We start from the raw sequence: 15057 nt of genomic DNA, 5'->3' as shown, positions 1-15057 counted from the left end.
TAACAGTTCATGGAATTACAGACGCAATAACTGACAGCATGACGAAAACAGAAGGTAACCTTCAGGCACAAGAACTTATACGCCACGAATTCAACTTTAATCGATTGATTGTTCATTACGAGTTACATTTTGATATCTTACATTAGTGCACAAGAAGCACAAGACAGTGCAATAGTGTAATAGTGCATTAGTACACAAGATATCCTCCAGCTGCGATAGTCGACTACATTCGCCGAGCTAAACACATTTGCATAGTTCTCCCATCTAGCGTGAAGAGTTTGAAGTTGTTCGTATAAGTCACAGGGCTCCCAAAGTTAAAAGACATCGCTTCGAAGACCTTGGAGTAGGTGAGAGATTAATGTTATTAAAATGGACCTTGGAAAAGAAGTTTCCATGACGTGGACTGAGTAGCGGTGGAAATGGTGTTGACAGCGGAGAACCGAAGACTCAGAGGAAACCCTGTGACAGTGCCACTTTGCCCAACATAAATCCTGCTAGGTCTGGGTGCGAACCCTAACCTCCACAGTTAAACCCTGGCTACTAATCGACTGAGGTACACCACGGCAACTGTTAGTTTGCTGTAGAAATAATTGCAGCATATTTTGTGACAAACTGTGTCGTTCTATTGTAACTTTGTTTACGTAGAATCGCAACTGTCTTCTATTATCTTTGGAAGAATTCGTCACAAAACTTTAATATCTGCATTTATGGATTTATTCGATGGCGGTTTCTGCCCTAACATTGTAGCTACAGGTGTTGATTCGTGGGATTAAGCAACGCATTTAGCTTACGGTCTTTGCCACGCAATTTTAAACTTGGGAGGCAGCGCTACAACGGCCAGAATGTGTACCACCTTCTGTGGCGGTAAACTTGAAATGTTTCCGTGCACGTCTCAAGGTATGTAATTGTCGTAATTGCTTTAGTACATTTATTGTAGTAAATTATTAATCATTTTGAGATAACCTAAAATATCTTTTCACGTTCTTGGCTTTTCTCACTACTATGAAGGGAGTTTGCGAAGTTACACATTACTTAGCCACTGAGTTCCAGTAGCCGGTATCTGTATTTTTACTAGCCAGTTATTAACGTATGTCATACAATGTTGTAAATTCATTTGTTAAAAATGTTTACAGTGAATTTGTCAGTGAAGGTATTCGCGAATGTCGACATATTAAAACAAATCTGGATTCTGACTAACCGACGTAAATAGAAAATATCACTTGGTAGATTCCGGTGTAAATGGAAGGATAATGTTAAAAGGAATTTTTAATAAAAAGGTGCACAAATGTGAACTGCTAAAACTACTTTAGAATGAAATCAGTGTTAACACAATGAAAAAGATTAAAGTTCCATAAAATTCTGGGTATATACTAATACAGAGCCTTGTAAAATGAGGGCAAAATAATATTGAAAAAAAATGTTCAAATTGGCTTTCCGGAATAAGCCGCATAAATTAATGAAAGTTTTATCAAAGTAAACATGGCATATTTTTAGGTATTATTTGGGCATTTTCTGCTGGAATGTGAAAAATCACAAAATACTTCAGTCCACACGATACGTCTGCAAGCAAAGGTTTATATTCGACCCCCCTATTAAAATCAGGGGTACCAACCGCTATGCGTAAAACTTCGGTTTTCGAATCGTATGTCAAATTCACAATCTGAGGGCACTCAAATATTGTCATATAAAATAAATTAAAAGTTTATTTTTCATGAAGCACAATATACAGATAATAATGTAAATCGATAAATATTATGTAACAATTCTGGCTAAGGTTATAAAGCCATAAATGTACAAATTTAAGCCAAATGAATAAGAATATAAACATTGGAAAATCATTCAGGTGAAGATATTCAGAATGCTGGTAGGAAGAAAGTGTCATGATGATTGTGATTAAGAGTCAAATATTGGTCCTTGAACACAATACCAACAAATTTCCATTATAAAATTTCTTACCGGAAGCCGTGAAGTGACAATTACGTTAAACTTTGTCAGTGAACAAACCGTATGTGAAAGTTAAAAAGCTTACTATAAGACGGAAAAGTGGAGATCAAGTACTGGTCCACGTACGACAAAACAAAATTACAGAATTACACACAGTAAATAATGACAGCCGAAAACAAGGCCAGACTCGTGAAAAACATCATGTTAAGAAATATTGATATATGGGTTTATAGTAGACTTAACCCCACAAAAATCAAAATAACAAATTAAATACAGACTTAGAATCTAATATTTGGTAATGATTTAACAATTACCCCACACGAAATATAGTGCTTACTTGGCCATGTCTTGATTACTAAAGAGTAGCTTGTGTAGAAAATGTTTCTGTGACGTGTAAATATTATATTGGAATAAATACTGTTGTTTCTTCAATACAGGCATCATTTCTCATACGCCGATCGTAAGAGGGTAAAAATCGAGTGTCAGGTTAATTTTGATGGAGGCAGGAATCTCCTCTAAAACGTCAGTCAATACGTAACAGATTACACTAAGCTATATTCCAGAAAACAGCCATATTAATACCACCTTCAGAATATATTTGTTACAGTGTATTTAACTTACATGGGAAATGGAAAGCCAGATGATATGTGGCACTTTGTGTTTAATTAACACGCTTTTTAATCTGAAGCCACATTCCACCTACAGGCGACATGATAAATGATTTAGTCTCTAACACCAATGGGATCTGTGTCTTCTTGCTGACATTGAACTGGTATTTAGACAGCAGAGAGATAAGTCCCACTTTGGTCTGCATAAGTCCAAACCGCATTCCTGAAAAACGAAATTAGAATCCGTGTGGTGATGAATGGTAATTCCGCTTACTTCTGTATATAAGGTCTTCAGATGGGATCACTACTCCAGAAATAAAAAAAATCTCATAATCTTTTATTATTTATCCTCTGTTGTATAGAGTAATGGTTTGATCTCTCTATGTAAACTCCGAGCGGCTCTATAGCAGGATTTAATAATCCATTACGATTGCATGGAATCTGACGTAATCTAGCTCTAAAGCTGAGAGAAATAGAAATTATTTTTTAACGGAAGGATTTTTCGGGAACTGTCATGATATCTAAACATCAGAATTGGTTCCATGAAGCAAAGTCTTTTTTATAGAATATAACAGTAACTCAGATAGTTAAAAAAAATTGTTTTATAAAATCATAAATTCGTGTTAACAAGAGTATATCAATGACTGCAGATGAATCCACTAGAAATTATTAGGAAAATTTAAGATCAACATTAATATTATCCTTTCATATAGCCTAGATCTTCCCAAGGATTTTAAGAACCAAAAATGTTACTCGCATTATGACATGAGTTTTATTTCGATTAACTTACCAATACATATCCTTGGGCCCTCTCCGAAAGGCAAATAAACATAGTTGTGCCTCTTCGCCTTCTCTTGTTCACTGAACCTCTCAGGGTCGAACCTGTCTGGGTCCGGGTAATATTTCGGGTCGTAATGGAGTCCCAAGACAGGTATGATTGTTTTGATTCCCTTCTCAATTATAATATCAGAGTCTGGAATCTTGTACGTCTTGGTACATTCACGGTTTAGGATCGGAACTGGTGGATATTTGCGAAGAGTTTCTGAAATAATAAGAAAAATAAATTTACACAGTCTATTCAGTAATAATCAAGTATTTAAGTTTGTTGATATTTCCCTTCAAGTGCCTTCATGTAAAGTGAATGTAATGACAAGTTTTAGTAACATTACCTAACATAAAATGTAAAGAAAATCTGTCCAGCTCTTCTGGACTTATTTCATGCATGCAGACGGACAGACAGATAGACAAACAGAATAAAACATGTAATGAAAACTTACGCGAAAAAATAATTCGGTAAGAGACCTGTTGAACTCTTAAAGTCACGATTATTTAAACGTTCTTCGGACGACATGTCTTACCTGCAACAACTTTGTCCAAATATTCCATCTCTTGGACAGAGTCGTATGTAATCTTGCCTTCGTGTTTCTGTAACACAACATCTATCTCTTCCCGGACACGCGTCTGTATGTCCTGGTTCAACGATAGCTCGTACATACAGAATTGCATGGTTGTTGACGACGTCTCGAAACCGGCAATGAAAAATACGAAAGCTTGAGCACCCAGGGACTCCATCGAAAGACCTGTAACATTATGACTAATCTCACTACAAGTGTAGATCGAAGTTAAACTGACAAAACCAAATTCAAACGAAATTTATTTTATTTCACTTTCAATCACAGTATACATAAGATAATTAATATCGGATCAAGTAAGAAATTTTAAATTTTGAGTGCAAGATCTTAGAAATAATAAAAGTATCATGACGTAGTAGACGTTCATAGCATGTACTTTGTTTTTGTATAGAAAAAAAATTTCATTTCTAAACAATTCCAGTATCTATCTATATCATAAATAATGTAAGTTGTTTGGTGATAATTTTGTGTCACTAAACCAACGTTTTACTTAAGAAAATAAATTAATTTAAAAATTAGAGTGAAAACGATGATATTGGTGATAAATAAATTAAATTTACTTATTATTTCAAGCATGAATCATCGGAATGCAAAGAATAATGTGATTTAATTGTGAGGAAAGTTGACGGCTGTTGCAAGAGTCAACTTATTTGTTTATATGTAACATACGTGGGGAATACATACCATTTTCGCCAGATTTATCCTCCGTAATTTCATGGCCATTCTGTTCAGATTCCTCATTTCCTTCTTCAACTTTACCATTGTTTCTCATCTGAATAAGCAATTGCATGAAATCATTGCGTTTAAAGTCGTTCTTTTCCCTGTAGTTTACAGTGTCTTGAACCATATCTGTAAAATACTTCTCGATTTTGGAATCTAGAGTTCTAAATTTGAAGGCAGCAAATAATTCGGGAGCAAATGCTCTAGCAATTGATAACATTGCTAGTTTTATCGACGGTGTAAATATTTTCCTTCCCCATTGACGAAATTCAGCGTCTGGATTCTTAAGACAATTACACTGGATACCAAATGCGCAAGATGATATTACATCCGTGCTGTACCTCGCTAAGACATCTCTGATTTCAATAGTATCTTCATTATTAGCAGTTTCTTCTAGAATAGATCCAAGTTCATGTCCGCAATCAACCAAAGTTTGGAACATCATTTTCATTTTTCCAGAAGTGAATGTTGGCGATAATTTGATTCGAAGATTTCTCCATCTGCTTCCATTTAGAAGGAACAAGTGACCAGATAATGGTTCAAGTTTTTCATCGGTGTAGAAGCCACGGTCATGGAAACTAGAGAAATCCTTAACAAGAACATTTTTAATAATATCTGGATCACGAAAGATGAATCCAGGTGTTGTTAACGTAAACATCCCACCATATTTCTCGCCGTCAAGCTTAAAATACATATCTCTAAATAGACATCCAATCGATTTCCTAAGAAATATCATATCTTTGAAATTTCCGAATGGGAAAACTGGTTTGATGTAAGGTGCATTTCGTTTCTTCCAGTATGTGAAAGACGATCTGCAGTAAAGATATACCACAGCGGTGACACATGCTACCAGAACAGCCACGTCCAGCAACAGGGTTTCAAAGAAAAAACCCATGTTTGAAGACCAACCTGTAGAAATGCAAGCACGCAGATTAATGTCAACATGTTTTTTTGTGCAGTGTCAATTTTAATTGAATATTCCAGAGTCATACTTACATTACTGCTTACAAGATTACGACAGATACAAGAGATAATATCGTTATTTTTTAAAAATAATCACGAATAAAGCAAATTCAAATAAACTCAGTCATAATTACGCAGCAAAAAATATGTTTAGCAGAATCGATACATGAATTTGAAAAATCAGACTTAATTAATTTGATATAAAGTGACAGTGTTCTGAATAAAATATAATATCAGGCTTTCCACTAAGATATTAAGGATAACAAATGTTTCTGATATAAATCTGATTTTTCTCAACGGTATGGATTGTCTTCGAGTTGTGACTAGCAGGAAAATTCATTAACGCTAATACTAAAGTTCGCTGCTGGACATAAACGTGAGATTTTTCTATTCGTTCAGACTTTCACAAGCGTTTGAGATACAACGTATATTGATGTCTGCAATAACAGACGTGGCAACTTTATTTTTGTTCGTATCGGTTCACGGTATATTCTACTTACATTAAATTCAAATTTATTTCAATTAAATGAACGAAAGATTATATTAATTGTTTATAAAATGTACCATAATATAAAATATAAACAATTTTGTAATTTCTATTTCAGTACTGCGCAAAGAACAAGAAACACTTTATTTAAATTATGCCTACTCAACTGGTTAATAGAGTTCCAGTCATTTATGGAACCAAAAATATTATTATGTTCAAAAGAGCTAGCCACTTGAACCTGTCCTGAAGAAGTTCATTGAAGGCCATACTCCAACATTTTTAGAAGAGGATCCGCTCTTTAATTAACCTCCCATTTATGCCTAGGTCAAGATGTCTGACAAAAATTTCGTATTTGTTTCTCATTCAATTCGTACCCTAAATCAGAATACACTTTTCTAATCTTGCCATACACTGTGATAAGATAAAATGCAACTTCTGATAAAGACAGAATATTAATCTACACAGAATATTTAACAGTCTTTCGTAAATTTAATCCTGGCTATCAAAGAAATGACAGTGATAACTTTACCTTTATTATTATCTGCCTTCACTTTCTAGTCGTGCAGATCTGAACTACAGCACGCGGGCGACTAATATCAAAGCAAACTCTCCTATTCCTCTTATACAATCTTCAGAACGATAATGACTTGCAAGAATTCATGACTGTAACTGGAAGAAAGGCCTATGTACTTACCCTCACTGGCTGAAAACTTAATGTAAACAAGTACGTTGAGATGTGACAACGTGACGTTTTTATAACGAATCAGCCTTTCTCTTATCTTACGTCTTACTTCTGTTATTCTCAAACTTGAAGTGAAACGACGTATCAGTTTTAAATCTATCGACAAGCGATCATATTCGACCGCGGAAACGGGGATTATGAATTCAAATACTAATCGTTACTTGCATACATGCTAGCTGTTTATGTTATGTTGTCGCGTGTGGACGGAAACCATGAGATTTAGGCCCAGTACTTTCGTTAAAGACGGGACACCAAAAGTATTTAATTTCTTAAAAATAAGTAGATTTGAGTTTTTTACGGCAATGAGTCTGAAGATGACTGTGTTCTGTGTTGTTGCGCCGTGTAGTCTGGAAGAAGTTTACCGACGTTTCAGAGGTCCTTGCTGCCTCCATAATCGTCGCCCTGGAGGCAGCAAGGACCTCTGAAACGTCGGTAAACTTCTACCAGACTACACGGCGCAACAACCCAGAAGACAGCCATCTTTTTAAAAATTGCTTTTGAATCAGAATAGGCTGTGTGGGTCTTGTCCATGAAATACGAAAGAATTATCAGGTCTTTAAAGGTTACTCTAGATACCATCTGCTTTAATGAGAGATAACGCTGTATTTGTCCAAACAGTGTGTGAGATTCGTATGATGCTCAGAGTAAACAACATTAACCGATTTATATTAATAATGGTGAAGTGTGGCGTTTTCTTTGCGGTACGAACCTAATTATTAAATTTTATTCTGCTTCTTAGACCTGAAACATTCAACGTAAAATCGAATTCCACTTAGCTTTATAACTAAATCTTAAATATGTTATTTTATCAGTGACTCATGTTCTTGATAAGCTAAATAGTGGTATACGATATTAACTGCTGTGTCAGAATGAGAATCGAAAGCTAGTACATTACAAGACGTCTCGATTGTATTTATCTTAATACTGATGCGAATAAAAAAAGTTGTTTTCAATGTTAAAATCTCATAGTCATGATGAAATGCATATGGAAAGAATGGTAACGTATCTCGTTTATTTGAAGACGTAAATATTCACACATATCTGCGCATGATCTGAATCTTTCACGGTGACTAAGTATAATGAATTCCTCTCGGGTTATCAGCCGTGTAAGATGGCTTAATGAAGAAAACAGAAACGTTTCGAGAACCATCTTCTTCCTCGTCTTGGGTGTCATGGCGGAAGGGTGTAAAGTTCAAATATTCCAGCAGACATATTACGAGGCGCGTCCACAAAGTAAGTTTCCCACTCGTCCCACAACTAGCAAACCTTATATTGCGCGATGCGACTGTGCGTACATGATAGAGCAATGACGTAGCATGGCGCATGCACTAACGGTACTTCCCGCGTTCTCACAGTAGCATCGTTGCAGCTGTTGAAGATGGAGGTTCTTATTCCAGCTCCCGCCGACTGTGAAGTGCGGTCAGTGATAACGCTAGGCCGCACACGGCTCGACGGACAGCAAGTCTCCTGCAGGAGTTCAGCTGGGAGGTGTTTAATCATTCACCCTACAGCCCGGACCTCGCTCCCAGTGATTTCCATCTTTTCCTACACCTCAAGAAATTCCTGTCCGGTCAGCGTCAGCGTTTTGAGAATGACAGAGAGGCGGAGATGGTTGTTACACAGTGGTTCCAATCCCAGGCGGCAGACTTCTACGACACAGGTATTCAAAAGTTGGTCCCACGGTATGACCAATGTCTCAATTCCGGTGGCGAATATGTTGAAAAATAGCTGGACACTTGCTGTATCTGTTGCAATAAATATTTCCATGAAATTGTGTTTTGTTTCTGCTCCAGGAAAACTTACTTTGTGGACGAGCCTCGTATTACCTCGTTGTAGTTCACTTTGGCTTTAATTATTCTAAGGACAGCAAATGTTATTTACGTATTTATTTTTAAAAACCAGTAGACCTGAACTGTAACGAATTTCGAAAGCTGGTGAGATTTAAGGTTCCCACGGCGACAATAAATAAGATGACTTATTTTCTGGGATGTTGCACCGTGTGTTATGGTAGCTGATAATCGACGTTTCAGAGGAGCAACATCCCGGAAGAAGTCATATTCATTTCCGAGTGTTGTTTCGTTTTTAAAAAAACTAATCTCTGAAACATTTTCCTTTTTTCCCTGACACAGGCAAATTACTTTCGTTCCAGACGGAATCCATCTTGGTCTAATTTAAGGCATTATTTAGACATGTTCCTGGATGGCCTGAATAAAACCACGTATGACTTAACGAGGATGTTCACCTTCTGGGCCAATATTTGGGTCCGGGACCCTCCCACCGAATGAGAAATCGGAGTGCTAACCATTTGACTCTATTGAGACTCTTACAGCCGGAATGCGGGAAATAATTATTATCAATATAATTTATTAAATGAGAAACGCTGTGACTTTATGATAACACCTTTATTGTACATTACAGACTAAGCAATATCTTAAGCTAAATGAAAGCTGTTGCCAGTAGGACATAAAATAATATTCTACAGCTGATCTGAGATTTTTCTTTTTAATACATTCAGAATGACTGAAATCAGCCAAACCGTTTATCAATTTACGCTGCAGATACTGTTAAAAAACATTGGGTAAATGAACAGCTCGTTTTCCATAAGAGGATTGCACACCAGGATGATAAACAATTGTAAACATAGAACACTGTTCGATCTAGCGTTATTAATAACGAGCTGGACAGTTATACACACACAAATTTGAAAAATATTTATGATTTATAATACCTAATGGTATTCAGCATTTTAACAGAATGTGTTTACACCAATTTCACTAATATTATGCCGTTATCCGCCATTTTGCGTGTTGTTGACCGCACAGACCGCGTTAAAGTCAAAATGAAGAAGACGTATAAAGAAGTTATAAATTAAACAGTTTTAAATCTAGAAAAATAAATCAGTATCTCGTAAATGGATAATGAATGTACGTCTTCACAGAAAGATGTAAATTAACGTATTAAATATAATTATGAGATACTTGATAGACATTACATTTTTATTGTGTTTCTAAACTTGTAAAATAAAGTTTCAAACCCGTTTTACAATCTTGAGCCACATGCCACCAGCAGCTGATGTTATGATGGTCCTTGGATCGAGTTTTAGAGGTATAGGCGTTTTCTTGCACACGTGGAAACTGTGTTTGGACAAGAGTGACGCAAGACCAACCTTGGTTTGCAGTAGCGCGAAACGTATTCCTGTTAATAAGAGATAGATGACATCATAAAAACCGTAGACAACAAAACTGTGCACAGCTGTACCGCTGCCATGGGTTTTGAACTTGGTCACTCAATATTTACCCACTGGCATGTACTCGTGCCAACTACGACATTAAAATGAAGGTGGGGTAATGTAACTGGAGAGAGAAACAATACGCAATCAATAATTATAGTAATCAACTCTACGCGAAACGTTACTAGGACATTCAGATCAAGGAATGTGAAATTAACAGGGTATATAACACGCGTGAGAGAGAAATAAAGCCATAAAGAATTTTTATTGGAACACCTGAAGGAAATACATTACTTTGAAGATATAGGACTATGTGAGATGATAAAATTTCAATGGATCTTAAAATTAAGTTGGGACAATTTATTTATATGCTGTATTGTAATGGTTGAAGCATTGACAGAGGATAATTTCTAATCCAGCGAGTCCTACTTCGTGCACGAAATTACTTATTGTCCCTAATTCGGAGCAGAAGATAAATAAATTGTGTTTCTGTGTCAAAGAAAGTTTTCTGAATGTATGTAGATTACAGCAGCTTGCAGCCAATGTGAGACGATGTCAAGCATATTTAGTGCTGCTATAATACAATATTTACTCGGATGTTATAGAAAATGTCACGTTGTGGAAAGGATCAAAACGCTCTTCCGAACTCCGTATTTTCGATAGCATATTTTTTACAAAGTTGGCAATTGTTATACCCCGTTTTTCTTTTCCTAAGTGGGCCCACATTATGAATATATTAATTTACTTTACACCAATCTCGTTATAGGCGTGTGAATAGAACTATGAAAACAGTATAACAGAAATGATTATGTAAATATTAACTTACAACTATAAAATGTCACAATTATCGCTGACTGTTACTGAAACAACACGCGGGTCGGAGAACCGTTTCACTCGACGGAGCAAATTTAATGAAAACCTGGTTCTAGGTCAGCCATTGAGGCAATGTAAGAGCATCATTATTTTAACAACAACCGTCCGCTAGGATCTATCCCGAGGCAGATGAACCCAGTACACACTCAAATCAAGTTTAATTCACGTAAATTTTAATATGACCCTTACATGTGCTTCTAAATCTTTCAAGTGGACTTCTCCCTCAGAGGTTTCCATACTACAATTGCCCAGTTATGTATTTAGTGACGTTTATAAATTATAACTCAAGGACATCTTCGATGTACTAACAATTTTATCACCCAAATCTACAGTTTTGTAGGTCAGTAATTTATTTGCTTGTATTTCACGTTTTGTAGTAACATATTTGGGGGTTTTAATTATAAAATCAGTTGATTAATGTGTATTAGCAACTCAGCGTTGTTGTTTAGAAGCTCTCGTAAGGCACTGATATTAACCTGTGTGGGCATATATAGGTACCCTGAAATGGATCAATAACCTATTAAATGAATCCTAACAAATATATATTAGTTTAAATTAAGTGTAAAATCCTATATCGTTAATTGGGGATAATTATATGGCAATAAAGCAAATAAGTAAAGATACAAGAAATAATGCAATATAAACAAATAAACGAAAGCAAAATAAATAATATTATAAAATAAAGAAGAAAGAAAAACAATTTATTATAAATTAACTTCATGTGCCAGAAATATATGTATGTGTATAATCAGAATTTGACTACGCAATATTCTGAAAATAAAGGAGAATGTATGGTCCTTGGATTATTATGCCTTTCAAACAAAATATTTATCTCGTGCTCTTTATAAAATTTTACTATTACAACAAACATCACTTACCGATACAAATTCTTGGTCCTTCTCCAAAAGGCAAGTACGTGAAATGATGTCTCTTCTTCTTAACTTCTTCAATGAAGCGATCAGGATTAAATTTTTCAGGATCGGGATAATATTTCGGATCCTTGTGGATTCCCATGACAGAAATGAGAACTGACGTCCCTTCTTCCAGAGTAACATTTGATCCTGGAACTGTGTATTTCTTCGTGCATTCTCGTGTGAGAAATGGCACTGGCGGGTACATTCTTAGAGTTTCTGTAGACAAGGTGAATTTTACGTCAGAGAAGCTACTGAGAGGGAAGGAGGGAGGGAAGTGAGAAAACTTTGAGTTTCGTGTTCACAGTTTTGACATAAGTTGCGTTATATCATCCGTCGTTTATTTTATGATGTGAAGGAAATAAAATTTAGTCTACTACACTACACGGAGCTAAAGCCCAGAAGACAGCCATATTCACAACCACCATCTTGAGAACCTCAAATGTTACTAAATATAATTTTGCTGTCAGAGATATCCAAATACGTTATAATTTTCTGAAAAATATAATTATTATATATTGTATAGTATGACCTATATATCTGATAAATATGTAGTTGTTTTATTTGAAATATTTTGGACATGTCGAATTTTTAACGATGTAAAAGTAAAAAGTTAAATTTCGAGAATAAATGGCTGACTGATTGTACTTTGAAATAACGGATTTATATTTGCCATGACAATCAGCAAAGAATATATATAAATATTAGGTGTATTTAAATAAGTGTGCACATTTTCCGCCTTATTCAACGAGTAATCACAACTCAGACGTCTAAAGACCCCCTTCCGAAAAGTCCTGTTAATCAGGGTCTTGTATTATTTTTAAATTCGGTTTAACAGACCAGGGGTTCTCAAACTTTTAAAACCTACGGTCACGTTCAGCGTCATATTACCAACGGATCACAATCAGATATAGTTTATTGAAAGTTGGTAAACATTCACATGTTACGTAATTTTGTTTTTGTGTTTTATTATTTATTTACACAGTATAAGCGAGCCACGAGTTCAGAACTGCTATTATAAATTTTGGGCTCTTTAAATTACAATTTTTCAGTTCAGAATTTCGTGTAAAATGCATTTGTTATTGAGTTTATGAATTTTGGTGTAGCGCTAATTAGTTTACAAAATATGAATCAACATTTATACAAAGATATTTTGTTTTGAAAATAATTTTTACTGCCGACACAAAACGTATTCATATTCGGTTCCTACACCACATTTACAATTAATATTTACGTTCTAAAACTTACCGGAGATTGTATTGTCCAAGTATTCCATTTCCTGAATGGCTTCATAAGTGATTTTATTTTCGTATTTCTTTAAGACTGCGTCTATTTCTTTCTGAACTCGTTCTTGAATATGTGGATTCAGTGCAAGCTCATACAAGCAGAAACTCATGGTGGTAGACGACGTTTCAAATCCAGCAACAAAAAATACAAAAGCCTGTGCAGCAACTTCGTTCATTGACAGGCCAATATCTTTGCCTTTGTCTGGTTTTGTGGTGCCATTCATTTGTTTCTCCGTATCAATACTTCCTTTGTTCTTTAATTGGATCAAAAGCTGCATAAAATCATTTCTCGTCACATTGTTATTCTCTCGATATTCAACTGTTTCTTTAACCATTTTTTTAAAGTAGTGGGTAACGTCTTGAGGAACAAAGGGTATTTTTAAAATGGAAGCCACTGTTGGCTCCACAAACATCACAATATCTCTAATTCCAGTCTTTACTGAAGAATCGAAAATTCTTCTACCCCATTTTCTAAATTCAGCATCTGGATTATTGAGGCAATTGCACTGCACACCAAAAGCAAATGATGCTATGATGTCAGTACTGAATTTCGCCAAGATATCTTTGACTTCCAACATTTCGCCATTAGCAGCGAAATGATCTACGTGAGCCCTTAGCTCATCGCCACAGTCAACAAGAATTTGAAACATCATCCTCATCTTACCAGAGGTGAAAGTCGGTGTTAGTTTTGCTCGTAGATTCTTCCATTTTAACCCTGTGAGCATAAATAAGTGGGCAGACAATGGATCACCCTTTTCATCAAAGTACGTACCACGGTCATGAAAGTGCACAAAATCTTTAACTAAGACAGTCTTAATAATTTCTGGCTCTCTAATTACAAACATTGGTCTCCTGAAGGCAAATGTACCGCCATACTGTTGACCTTCAAGTTTATTATAAATATCTTGAAATACTAATCCACCGGTTTTCTTTTGCATTATGGCATCTCCAATATTTCCAAATGGAAATGAAGGTTCAAGATACATTACACCTTTATTTTTCCAGTAAGAATATGAATATTTGAAGTACGCATACAGGGCCAGAAATGCCCCGAGAGATGCTGCAATCAGTGATAACATCAAGTAATCTGTAGCTGCGTTCATTTTTATAAGCAGGTGTCGTTGTTGACTCTGTAAATGTGGACTCTGAAATAAATGTCTCACAATTATTATTTCCAATTCTTGTAAAACTTTTAATGCTAACCTAATATCAGACGCAATCACTTGTCACAGATACTTTAATTATAAATTTTCTTTGATATAAGTTGGTTGATAGATTTAAGTAGACTTATCTGCGATTATTAAACAAAATTAAATTTGAAGTACAAAATATAAGTATTCATAGTTTATTTTTGTAAAATCGTAATTTTGAGGCATTTCATCTTAAAACCTAATGTACACAGGAACTTTTCCGTCAAAGCTCCGATTATGAAAATTGAATTTAAAACGTATCAGTGAAGTTTACAACAAGTACCAAGTAGCTTAAAGTTCTCGTATCACTTGCATCTATAGTAGACATTGGATATTATAACAAACGTTAGCATAAATTAGAATGTGTTATTACGTTCATAAATTTAAAATTATTTCTCTCATTAATACGAGATAAGCTATGGACAATATTTTATTTTAATATTCTTTGTGTTTTGTTTTGTCTAAAGTGAAAGAAACTTTCCTGCTTAATTTTATGTTCTTTTACACCTAATCCTTTAATTTTAATTGTTTCTTTTTGGTTCAGTAAGTGATTTTCAAACCCCCGGTAATTTAGTTAACAAAAGTTTTGGTATATACTATTTAATAATTATGAAAACAATATCTAGGAATTCTTGTAAAAATGTATAAATAAAAGTGAACGAGTCATTTAAATAATTTTCTGTAAGAACTGC

General features: G+C 35.1%; 2 protein-coding genes across 3 annotated transcripts in view; both read right to left on the bottom strand.

Moving 5' to 3' along the window:
• Positions 1-1685: 1685 nt before the first annotated feature.
• LOC110831538 (putative cytochrome P450 6a14) lies at positions 1686-6754 on the bottom strand. Its single transcript, XM_087344218.1, has 5 exons — positions 6664-6754; positions 4649-5593; positions 3911-4132; positions 3343-3594; positions 1686-2775 (listed from the first exon to the last, which is right to left on the bottom strand). The coding sequence occupies exons 2-5, from the start codon at positions 5577-5579 to the stop codon at positions 2606-2608; spliced, it is 1575 nt and encodes a 524-aa protein (XP_087200344.1). The 5' UTR covers positions 5580-5593; positions 6664-6754; the 3' UTR covers positions 1686-2605.
• A 2505-nt stretch (positions 6755-9259) lies between these two features.
• LOC147874603 (putative cytochrome P450 6a13) overlaps positions 9260-15057 on the bottom strand; it is a 59848-nt gene continuing 54050 nt past the window's right edge. For both annotated transcript variants that reach the window (XM_087344212.1, XM_087344213.1), the window contains exons 2-4: positions 13138-14320; positions 11857-12108; positions 9260-10071 (exon numbers count right to left, since the gene is read on the bottom strand). In XM_087344212.1, the coding sequence (XP_087200338.1) occupies positions 9905-10071; positions 11857-12108; positions 13138-14320 (1602 nt within the window). In that variant the 3' untranslated portion in view covers positions 9260-9904. The remainder of the gene's footprint in view (positions 10072-11856; positions 12109-13137; positions 14321-15057) is intronic.

Source organism: Zootermopsis nevadensis, unplaced genomic scaffold (genome assembly GCF_977971745.1).
Source record: "Zootermopsis nevadensis isolate Lab colony 2312 unplaced genomic scaffold, Znev_1.0 Znev_ptg000007l, whole genome shotgun sequence".
Taxonomy (NCBI): domain Eukaryota; kingdom Metazoa; phylum Arthropoda; class Insecta; order Blattodea; family Termopsidae; genus Zootermopsis; species Zootermopsis nevadensis.
This window is presented reverse-complemented; position numbering and strand designations above follow the sequence as displayed.